General features: G+C 40.3%; 1 protein-coding gene and 1 pseudogene across 1 annotated transcript; both read right to left on the bottom strand.

The window, feature by feature from the left end:
* Nucleotides 1-1,014: 1,014 nt before the first annotated feature.
* Nucleotides 1,015-1,776, bottom strand: LOC139472201 (uncharacterized; annotated as a pseudogene).
* A 7,784-nt stretch (nucleotides 1,777-9,560) lies between these two features.
* Nucleotides 9,561-10,937, bottom strand: LOC139472202 (uncharacterized). The gene has a single exon (XM_071254578.1). The coding sequence runs from the start codon at nucleotides 10,935-10,937 to the stop codon at nucleotides 9,561-9,563; it is 1,377 nt and encodes a 458-aa protein (XP_071110679.1).
* Between the last annotated feature and the right edge of the window lie 395 nt (nucleotides 10,938-11,332).

Raw genomic sequence — 11,332 nt, forward strand, 5'->3', positions numbered from 1 at the left:
TAACACCGTTAGCAAGCACTTTATATTCCTTTCTTGATAACGGTGTAATAACCTACACTGAAGCGTCGCTTCTAATTGTAATGAAGAAGTTATTTATCCATATACACTCTTCAAAAAAATGAAACGCACAGGTTCATTGAACCTGACTACACAAAACATCCGGTATATAAATTGGATGTATGTTATTGTAAAATGTGGGTGGCCTCAAAACACAGCCATTGTCGATTTGCAATGCTTAAGTGACATTGTTTTCACACTTATTCAAAAATGTCATGGAGGACAACAGTAAAACAAAGTGCACGTGCAAGTAATGGCTTTCGTCACTCGTGGTAGCGGCTATAAAAAGGCAAGCATAAGCCAATAATTTGTCTTTGAAGCGTCAACATATTTTAAGTTCGAAAATGCTGAGACAACGCTGCCGATCGAAACATCGCCATAGGACGTATCCAAAGAGGGGAATCACAGTCTTCTGTTGCACGCCACTTCAACGTCCACCACAGCACAATTTGCCACCTTTGGGACCGATACACACGGTTCAATTCCACTGCAGACCGTCCGAGAACCGGCCGACCAAGATTTACCACCCATGCACTGGATCGCTACATTCGACTGTTCCACATACGTCACCGCAATGCCACAGCTGCGGAGACTTCAGGACGCATCCCTGGTTTGAGGATGATTTCGGACCAGACTGTCAGGAACCATCTTCGCGAGGCTGGAATCCGACCCAGAAGACCAGTTATCATCCCTGTTTTGCAACAGATGCATCGACAGCGACGCTTGCGTTGGTGCCTGGAGACGAGTGTGGTTTAGCGTATAATCACGATTTCTTCTTCATCGGCGTGTTTATCGTTGCCCCACATTGTGTATGTGAATTCGACAATTTCGGTGGCGGTAGTGTCTTGGTGTGGGGGGCCATATCCTACACCACAAGACCAGACTTGGTTGTGGTTCGGGGAAATTTGACAGCAAATCAATACATGAATCAAATTCTTCAACCTCACCCTTTTCCAATCATTGACCACCAGAGGGAGCTGTTTCAACAGGACAACGCCTATCACGAAAATGACCTGGCAGACATAGCAGATATTGGGCATAACACTACGTGAGCTACGCTTGAACCTTTCCAAGCGATCATCTATCAACTTGGCGACTGCCTCAAGTGTCACCCCAGTACCACTAACTGATTGAACAGTTTGATTGATTCCTGCTACCATCCCTGTCTAAAGTTTCAGGTTTCTTTTTCCTGCCACCATCGACAGCTTCAAACTCCATGGCGTATGAAATGGCATTTTCTAGTGTTTGTGCAGATGTGACATGTTTCCTCATGTCAAAGCTATGCAGGCCAGATAAGAACTGATCACTTAAATGTACCTCTAGTGATGAATTCACTTCTACAGGCTACATTACGTTCTACTGGATTGAAACACTGACTCAATGTACCATTGAGTTGTCCTTACGTAAAATTACTCAAATTTTTTTGTGCTGCGCCTCTCAAACACATACTAAGTTGTTGAGCCTTTTCATACTCGGTCTACCCATTCCATGAAGCTACTTGGTCAAAATCATCCTGCCAATCAGATGATGTCCCGTCAAATTTGTCAGGTGTAACTTTCCGATGAGAAACCCTAGTCTTCTCAAATTCTGACAAAACAGTGCCCCCTGTATTTTAAAATGCATTGCACTATCAAAACCTCTGGGACTCGGAAAATAAACCCTCGACCTATCCTGTGGTATGTCTGTTGTACTAAGATGAACAGAACGGCCACCCGCCATGATGCCGTCATGGTAAAGAGTGACCAAACAATCGATAATCAGGGTTCTCGGACAAAACTGACCAATTCAAACCTGAACCTTCAGTCATACTTTCACTTGAATTTTAATTTATTATTCAGAAGCAGACTGTAACTAGAAATTGAAAAATATAACGCGATCCTCGGCACCAAATCTGTTCAACTCCCCTCAAACTAACCCACCCACTACGTTCCTAAATATATCCATTTAACCACAATAATCCCCAGTCGACCACGCCCACGCTTACTTACTGTGCAGTTGGCGTGATTATAAGATTATATGTGCACAACCGGTACATATGACTCACAAACCAAAGTATTAACTAGGAAGATTATGTTTGACAAACATTCAATAGGACTATCTATAAACGTAAAATTTATGGGTCTAGAATCGAAGTATATGATTTATTTCATAGTGGAGTATTAGCGGATGGTATTATATAGACAGCAGCCAAACATGTATGTGGCAATTGTGACTTATAACATAATAATTGTAACTTATGTCAATTAAAGTTTGTAAAATTATACTCAGCAGTGAAGTTTGCACTATATTAATTTATATATAAAGTGAAGAACATAAGAAATGAACATCGAAGTCCGCACACGATGGGCACGAGCAATTCGACCGTCTCCAGGATAAACTGGATAGACTTGAAGCCTTTAGTTGACTAGACATCTAGTCATATATGGAATTGACTAAAATATGAATGAAGCATACGGTGTTTGTGAGCAAAAGGTTGTAAGCAAACTCACCTTCATTCCAGAATCAGACCAACTTTTTATGACATCGCATGCACGTGCCCACATAATTGGTAAACAGCTTCAAGCTAAACCGAGACCTGTCAAGGTTGATATCAACACAACATCAAATAGGTTTTTTGAGAAACAGGAAGGAACTCTCCAAAATCAACATTACGTCAAAGGGAGAGGCGAAGAGTGCTTAGATCTGAGAACAAGAGAGGTTACTGCGTCTTTACACGGGTGGCACTGTTTTACTGTCAGAGACTGCTGCAGATGTTCAGAACGCTTTAGATACTTTTGGAAATTATTGTGAAGCATGGAGGCTAAAAGTCAATATAAATAAAACAAAGGATACGTGAGGAAAAGACTTACGTTTACACTGGAAGGTTGTGAGATTGAGATTGTTAAACAGTATATTTACTTGGGTGTATTATTTTCAGGCAATGGGAGCTTATGTAGCGCTATTAAGTCCCTTAGTGACCAAGCAAGTAGAGCCATGTTTGCAGTTTTTAAACTCTCATTCGACAACTAGAAATCCCAGCCAGTTAATTGTTAGCTGAAGTTGTTTGATAACTTATTCCTACCAATATTGCTGTATTGCTCTGAAGTTTGGGGATTAGGTATCCTAGAGAGAGTACATTTAAAATATTGTAAATATATCCTCAACGTTAAGCAAACAACTCCAGATTATATGATCTATGGCGAACTTGGTAGACACCCAATTAGCATAAGGGTTAAAATTAGAATAATATCGTACTGATGTAAATTAATTACTACAGGGAAACCTCTCCCCCACACTTTATATTCTAGTATGCTGCCGATGACGAATAACAGTGAAAACGTCTCCTTTCCGCTAATAAAAATGGCAAAGGAAATCCTTCAAGAAACCGATTCGTATTATATTCCGATCAACACTTCACCAGCTAATGTTACACACACAAACAAAGAAACATGCCCCCAACAAAAAAAAACACTACCACTTCCAAATACACCCTTTTGGGGGACATACTTCAACTTCAACTTTAACTCTAACCCCACTGAATGACACTTTTTTCAATTAACAAATTTGCCCTCTGCCTACAATAAAGCCAACAATCAACATACAAATACGTAAATAACTGTTTAAAGTCATTTCCCACACAAGAAACATTCAACATAGCACACAGAACCCCCACTATTGAAGAAATAAACACTACACTGGCTTCACCCAATGGCTCACCCAAATCCAAGGGGTTATACGAATCGACTCCAGGGAAACACAAGAACCCACCTAAGAATATATAACAGCAAACAAGAACTTACCACAACCACAGATTATTGACTTCAGAAACACAAACAGTTAACTTTCAACATCAGACAGACCAAACATATTCCGAACATTCAAATTCCTAATAGTCCCAACACACATAACCTTCGGTGCACTCACCCACAAAGTACACCCAATCAGAAAAAGATCCTACACAATGTATCATCTTCCACTCTTACAAGCACACCACAAACACATGCATAAACCCGCCCATGTGCCAAAAATGTTGCTCTAACAGGCATGAGGCCATTGAATGCACACGGGACCCCCAGAAACCGACACATCAAGATTCGAGACTAGGATCGAAATTGTCTTCTACGAAAAATCATTAAACTCTCTTTTCCAGCCTCCTCCCCATCTTGACCACATACTAGACACGTTCACTACTACAACACAAGCAAAATTCTGTTTGATATGCTTCGATATGAACAATTTTCCATTACATTTTATATGTTCTTGCCATGTATGCGTAAATACACCAACCAATCTCTGTTTAAAAATACCTAGAAATGCATTTATTTCAGACATGGGATCTTTTCATAACCAAATCCATAAAAATATTAGATATTTATAACATCATTAGACCATGGCAAGAAGTAAATTTCTTTGCACAAGAAGTGAAATTCTATACATTGTTTGAAATATACAGTTATTTGTTACCAAAAGTGTAAACCAATATTTAAGAATACGAACATATTAATTTATATACAAGGGGTGTCTGCCAAGTTCTACCAAAACACAGAGCTAGGTTTTATTGATTAACAGTTGACAAAGCCCCATATCTCACATCCGTAGTTCATAGTGGACACAACCAATGCATCAAATAATTCACATTGCGTTTTGGGTGTAAACAGGAATTTCCTTTTATTGTTTAAGGGTACATTCATACATTTTAATCCCTTTCCTGCTGATTTTTTCTGTGTCATGGTCATGGAAATGTTACATTTAATAACTTTCCTAACTTTTTGAAACTGTCTAAAGTCCATTCTTTGTCAGATCTTAATTTTTCACCATAGTTTTTTTTTTTGCTGATGTTGACGTCAAGTGCCCATTCTAAACAATAACCATATAAAGCATTAAGTTAGTTCTGCAATCCATCCTGTGTTTCGGACAACATAACCATGTCATCCGCGATTAGAATGAGAAAAAACATTATGCATCAATAACAAACCGCTATTCATTTTACTTTAAGCCATTTTTGTTTTATTTTATATACAATACAACACTTTAGAAATCTGTACATGAAAACATTTGTGACGTATCTAATCAAACTAATTAGCATTCCTGGTAATGACATTTAATGTTGATTTCTTATGTTCTTCACTTGATATACAAATAATATAATGACTGAATTTGGTTGAAAGCATGTGTTGATATTGCCACGTGTGTTGTCCTTGACAAAGTAGACACAATTTATGGATAACAACTTCTTTACTACTGTAAAGGCGGCGTTTAGGTAAAGATCCTTATACCGTTGTCAAGCAAGACTGAATGAGGAACATTGTAGAGCATATATATAGTAGGTGGAGGATTAACAGTAGAGGATTAACAGTAACAACATTTCCATACATGAGAGGAATAACATGAGTAGGTAAGGACAATGTTGCCATTGCTGTAGAGGTGATGTTGATAGTGTACCTTGGGCGTTTCTCTCTGCGATGTGATAAAGTCAACTTTCTGCAAACCTGCCACGTTTGTGACAAATTCAGATATCTCTGACAATATATGCACAATTTAGCAAAAATATAAGATTTGATAAAAGACAATATTCTCCTAAGAACCATAGGTGAGAACTTACAAATTTAAAATTTGTTCATGATCTAAATGCTTCATTAATTAATCTATACAGGTTCAAAATATAATACTATATGTTCTTGAAAGGCATTCAGAAGTGATACACATAAGGAAGAAAATATAAGGATGTCAACTTCTTTACCTGGTGAAGGAGTAAGCATATACTCCGAAACGTTGTGTTCCTCATAATAAAGAAGTTGACATGCATATATTCTCTTCCTTAAAATAATACACGTATATAATCTTGTGGTACTAGAGTTGATCAATTATCTTACCAATTAACTTCAAACGGCATTATTTATTTGGCCTTAATTATGCAGAGGAAGAAGTCTATAAGGACTGAGCCATGACCATAACAGGTAATCGCTTATCTTTTGACAAGGCATCCCTACTTCAAGGTCTAACAACTGGGGTATCTGATCATGACAACTGGGGTATCTGATCATGACAACTGGGGCATCTGATCATGACAACTGGGGTATCTGATCATGACAACTGGGGCATCTGATCATGACAACTGGGGCATCTGATCATGACAACTGGGGTATCTGATCATGACAACTGGGGCATCTGATCATGACAACTGGGGTTTCTGATCATGACAACTGGGGTTTCTGATTATGACAACTGGGGTATCTGATCATGACAACTGGGGCATCTGATCATGACAACTGGGGCATCTGATCATGACAACTGGGGTATCTGATCATGACAACTGGGGTTTCTGATCATGACAACTGGGGTTTCTGACAAATGGGGTATGACCTCCGGGATACCCCATGTACAGGATTGACCCAGTCAAGCAAAACACAGATGAATCATCAAATTTGTTTACAGTAGAATTGGTCTTCAGCAACCCATGCTTGCCGTAAATGCTACTATGCTACTATGCTTGTCGTAAAAGGCGACTAACGGGATCGGGTGGTCAGGATTGCTTACTTGGTTGATACATGTCATCGATCCCAATTGCGTGGATCGATGCTCATGATTTTAATCACTGGATTGTCTGGTCCAGACTCGATTATTTACAGACCGCTGTCATATAGCTGGAATAGTGCTGAGTGCGGCGTTAAACAACAAACCAACCAACACCTATAGAATATTATTATGTCTACCTAAACAATGAACAGTGAACAACAACGAATCACATGTTTTCTGGATATCTATACGTAGAAAACAGTTCATCGTCTACCAGCAAAGTGCTACGAACATGATTACCATATTCCGTTGTTATAGAACATTGCATCCACATTTTAGAATTGTTGTGTTAAAGACGAAAATGGCAAATCACTAACTTAATTTGACCAAGAATACAAAAGAAAGTTGCATAAATTATGAACATGTAGCAGGGCGTGGAGTCCCTCAGATGACATCCTTACCTTGTCAACCTGCTGATCTCAGAAGGTCCGTGGTTCGAATCCCATCACGGGACTTGAAATTTTTATAGCCGCTACATTGGCGCTCAACGTGGGGCTGAGCACGTTCCACAGATGATATCCTTACCTTGTATAACCGTGAAGATTCCGGGGTAGAATAGTTCTTCAGCAACCCATGCTTGCCGTAAAAGGTGACTATGCTTGTCGTAAAAGGCGACTAAACGGATCGGGTTTTCAGGCTCGCTGACTTGGTTGGTACATGTCATCGATCCCAATTGCGTGGATCGGTGCTAATGATATTAATCACTGGATTCTCTGGTCCAGACTCGATTATTTACAGACCGTCATATAGTTGGAATATTGCTGAGTGTAGCGTTAAACCACAAACAAAACAAACGCCAAAAAAACACACGACGGCAGATTATAATTATGACAAAATGTAATGTGCTGCTTAATGATATACCGTCATCCTGCCAAATATTACACATCAACCTCTGACACATCAGCGAGTTTGACCATCCGATCTCACTAGTCGCCCCTTACGACAAGCATAGTCGTCTTTTCCGGCAAGCATTGGTTACTGAAGATCTATTCTACCCCGAATCTTCACGGGTCGCCATCATGTGTATGGTAATGTACCATGCTCTAAGAATTCATGATTCATAAAGCTGATAGATAAAAGAACCATTAGTGATTAACTAACGAGACCCTGAACATCCCACCGGGACAACAATCTACCTTTACGAATCCTCAGTGCCATCCTGTCTGATTTGAGCAAGTTATCCTTGCAATTATCTTAACAATGGCCCAGTGTTCCTCCAGCTTGATCTGGTCGAGTTGGACCGCAAATAAAGCTCCTGATTGTGTTCACTGCGTCGGAAATAGGTTAGAAATAGGGAGGTCCACACATCACTGTTAATATTCACATACAAAAAAATCCGCCGATTCGTCAAACTGTTTGTTTCGCGCAAAACATCCACCACACGCCACAGACACTGCAGCGAAGCAATCAAGTTGGCGACGCCGACAGGAGCTTCTGCCTCTTTCGAAGTTCAGAAGATAGTCAATGATTATATGAATGCGACCGCCCTGGACGTCGTACGTATCATATTGTCCTTCACAATGACTAGCTTCTTATTGATTAACCGAACATGCTGTTGAACCAAAACAGATGGCTTATCATGAACTGCGCGATTGTCTGTTCACAGGCTACAGCGAGATATCAGTGTGATCGGACAAAGGTGGCATGAAAACGAGACTACTACTACTACTACTACTACTACTACTACTACTATCAGTGATTGAAAAGTGGAAAATGGCATTAGTGTTTCAATTTGACAGACAATGGGTCGGTTGACCCTATTATATAATAAAAAAAACATTATACACAAACATTTGAAAATCATAACATATCATAAGTATTCAAGAGGTTGTAGAGATAGACCATCAAGTCTATGAGATGGCTTGACATGGTTATAAATAGCATAATGATTGATCAAAATGCTAAATCACATGTGTACTCGAAAAGTCTAGGGAAATATTCGTGAAACATTAAAGGAAGATGTACAGTGATCCAGTTTTATCATATATATATACAGCTTAATGTGGGAGAAAAGCACGGTCACAATGTACATGTCCACCAATTAACGAGACAATTGCGGTTACTACTTGGTACATCAATGAAATCATGATAGTAGCCTTAAGAGAGACAACTTGATAAGTAGTGAAGAAGAACACACAGGAATTCCGCAGACAAATGTAGGTCAACCAAGGCCTCAAGAAGGAAGTCAATAATTGGCTATGACAAGGTTCTGGACAGTGCTGCAGTTTATGATTGCAATCTGATCTGATCTGATGTACTGAATACAATGGTTGTACTCGATGCTATAGCTACCAACAGGTTTGCCTTTTATTTTGTCTCTTTTAGTTATACATCCATTACATTAGTACATACATTTCAGGAGTTTCAAGGGACCATCTAATCTGGATTCCAAGCACAGAATGAGATTTGCAGAACAAAAATGAATCAAAGGATATCTGGATATCTGTACGTGGAAAACAATTCATCATTTACAGCAAAGTGCTGCGAACTTGATATTACGTTGTTATAGAACTTTTTATCCACATTTCAGAATTGTTTCATTAAAGATGAAAATGCCAAATCACCAACTTACCTTGACCAAGGATCCAAAGAAAGATGCATAAATTATAAACAAGCCTTTGATTCGGTGACGGTGGATAAATATATTATGTAACTGTAAGGAAACTACAAACAAGTGTGTAAATCAACAGATATGTGCAACCAATATTTAACTACATGTACTATATCCAAAATAGAGTTGATATCTAAACTATAGCAAGCGTACTTTCGAATAGAGATCCGAATAAAGTGGCATTGGTGGGGAAAACATGACGTTTAAGACGTCACGAAACGTTTTCAGGTCGGTGCTTCGAGGTGTCTAGATGAAGAAACAGTACATTTATGTTTTCCTAACATTGTTAATGTATGAGCTAAGGCGAAAACATTTTTACAGTATATTATGAAACAAATTATTTCCTGTTGTTGGTCTGGTCACTAAGCAACGCAAGGTGTTCACCCTGCAAAGGCATATAGACTCCACACAGAAATTTTCGGCCCTCTGTCGAGTTAACTTCATGTGATAGTTTATATGGATGAAGCGAGTGCAAATATTCATGATAAATCTCCATATACTTTCGTCGATGTTTACCCCAGAGTATTTCCCCCTGAATCATATAGATGTCAGCACTGCGCACAAGACCATGCGCTAGAGTTGGAAATGTCAGCTCCACATTTACTCTCTCCTTACGGAAAATGGCTGCCAAATACCGGAACTGGTCGGCCATCTTGGACGGAATATACATCACGTCACACGAACTATGATACACATGACTCATATCCCCACAGTTGACAGTATACGTTTTCACGAATTTGCTCACGTGGTTATTTCCCGGTTCGTTGTTGTGTATCCTGACCACCGTGTCCATAGCACGATTAACAGCCTTCTGACCGAAATCATGCTTCCACCAAACCCATCCATCTTGTACGTTCTCCGCATCCCGTCGGTCTAAATGCCCGTGAGAAGGCATCCATATCCTGTCACGTGGTAGGTCCGCGATATTCCACGAGTTCAAGAGAGTGTCGTCCCCGATCTGTAGGTAACCTCTAACGTCAAGGTTAAACTTGGAGGTCAAGGTCAGACACTCCCACATATGATACCATCCTTCTTTAATGCCCTCTATATAGAGAATATTCGACGAGGCAATGGATTCGATAAGCTTGGCCTTGAATCGGTCCTGTCTTGGGCCGCAGTAGATGACGTAAGCAAAGTATCGTCTGTGAATTGCTTCTAGAAGAGGAAGATTGTGATAGAATTTGTCAGAGTTGAAAGTGATGATGAGAGCAATGTCTGTGATGACTGATGTCGCTGATGATGAATACATGAGTTGCGGGCACAGAGAGACCATCGTAGCAGAAAGGTTTGAGATGTCAGACTGACTTGTTGAAAGCAAAGGTGGTCTCATCAGCCCAGATGTAGCGGTCAATGTCCTCGCACAATGTAATTCAAGATTCACCCTTTTCGGTTCTCTGTACCCAGTAGCTTCCAGATCCGACAGCCAGGCTTGGAGCAGGTCTTTGTCATCAGACGTCATCATATTCTGATCCAGAAGGTACCAAGTCAGCTCTCTCACACATTGGAACAATGTGCTGTCCATCTCGCAGTCCCATGGATCCATAACATCTTTCAACAGTGATTTCATAACTCGGGATGTGTTCCTTGTCTGATACAGGTGTTGGTGGTTGTCCCATTTTGGTATAAGTCCTACAGCTCCTCCAACCTCCCACAGCAGCCTCTGTGACAACACCTGCCCCACCCCCAGGCTAGACGGCAGGAACATCATCCCCATGGACCAGAACCCTGCCACATGGTATATAGTGGGAACGTCATCTAAGTCTGTGTACACGTGGTCAGGGAGGAATACAGGTGGGAGTCTGTTGTATACCTGTTTAAGTGACTGCAGGTGTGTTGACGTTTGTGGATTTCCGGGTAAAACGGGTCTTACCTTCTGCTGAATCATGGGTCTCACATTATCATGAGCACAATATCGAAACAGCTGTCGATTTGTGCTATTTGTTCTTGTATTTTGGAACAGAGCATGCCTATTTAAGTAACCCTTTCTGTCGGCATAGACAACGCCAGCCGTGAGAGGAGTCAGGAAGAAGCCACGTGCATTTTCTTCCGTGTTGTGTGTGGCACAGCGGTCATAGATGACGACAGCCCCTCGCGAGATGACGGTCAATA

This window comes from Haliotis cracherodii, unplaced genomic scaffold, assembly GCF_022045235.1.
Source record: "Haliotis cracherodii isolate W230 unplaced genomic scaffold, xgHalCrac1.p SCAF_24, whole genome shotgun sequence".
NCBI classification, from domain to species: Eukaryota; Metazoa; Mollusca; class Gastropoda; order Lepetellida; family Haliotidae; genus Haliotis; species Haliotis cracherodii.

Bases quoted from the DNA above. Each gene is read 5' to 3' on its own strand.
- LOC139472202 (XM_071254578.1), bottom strand. From the start codon at position 10,937: ATGGGGATGATGTTCCTGCCGTCTAGCCTGGGGGTGGGGCAGGTGTTG.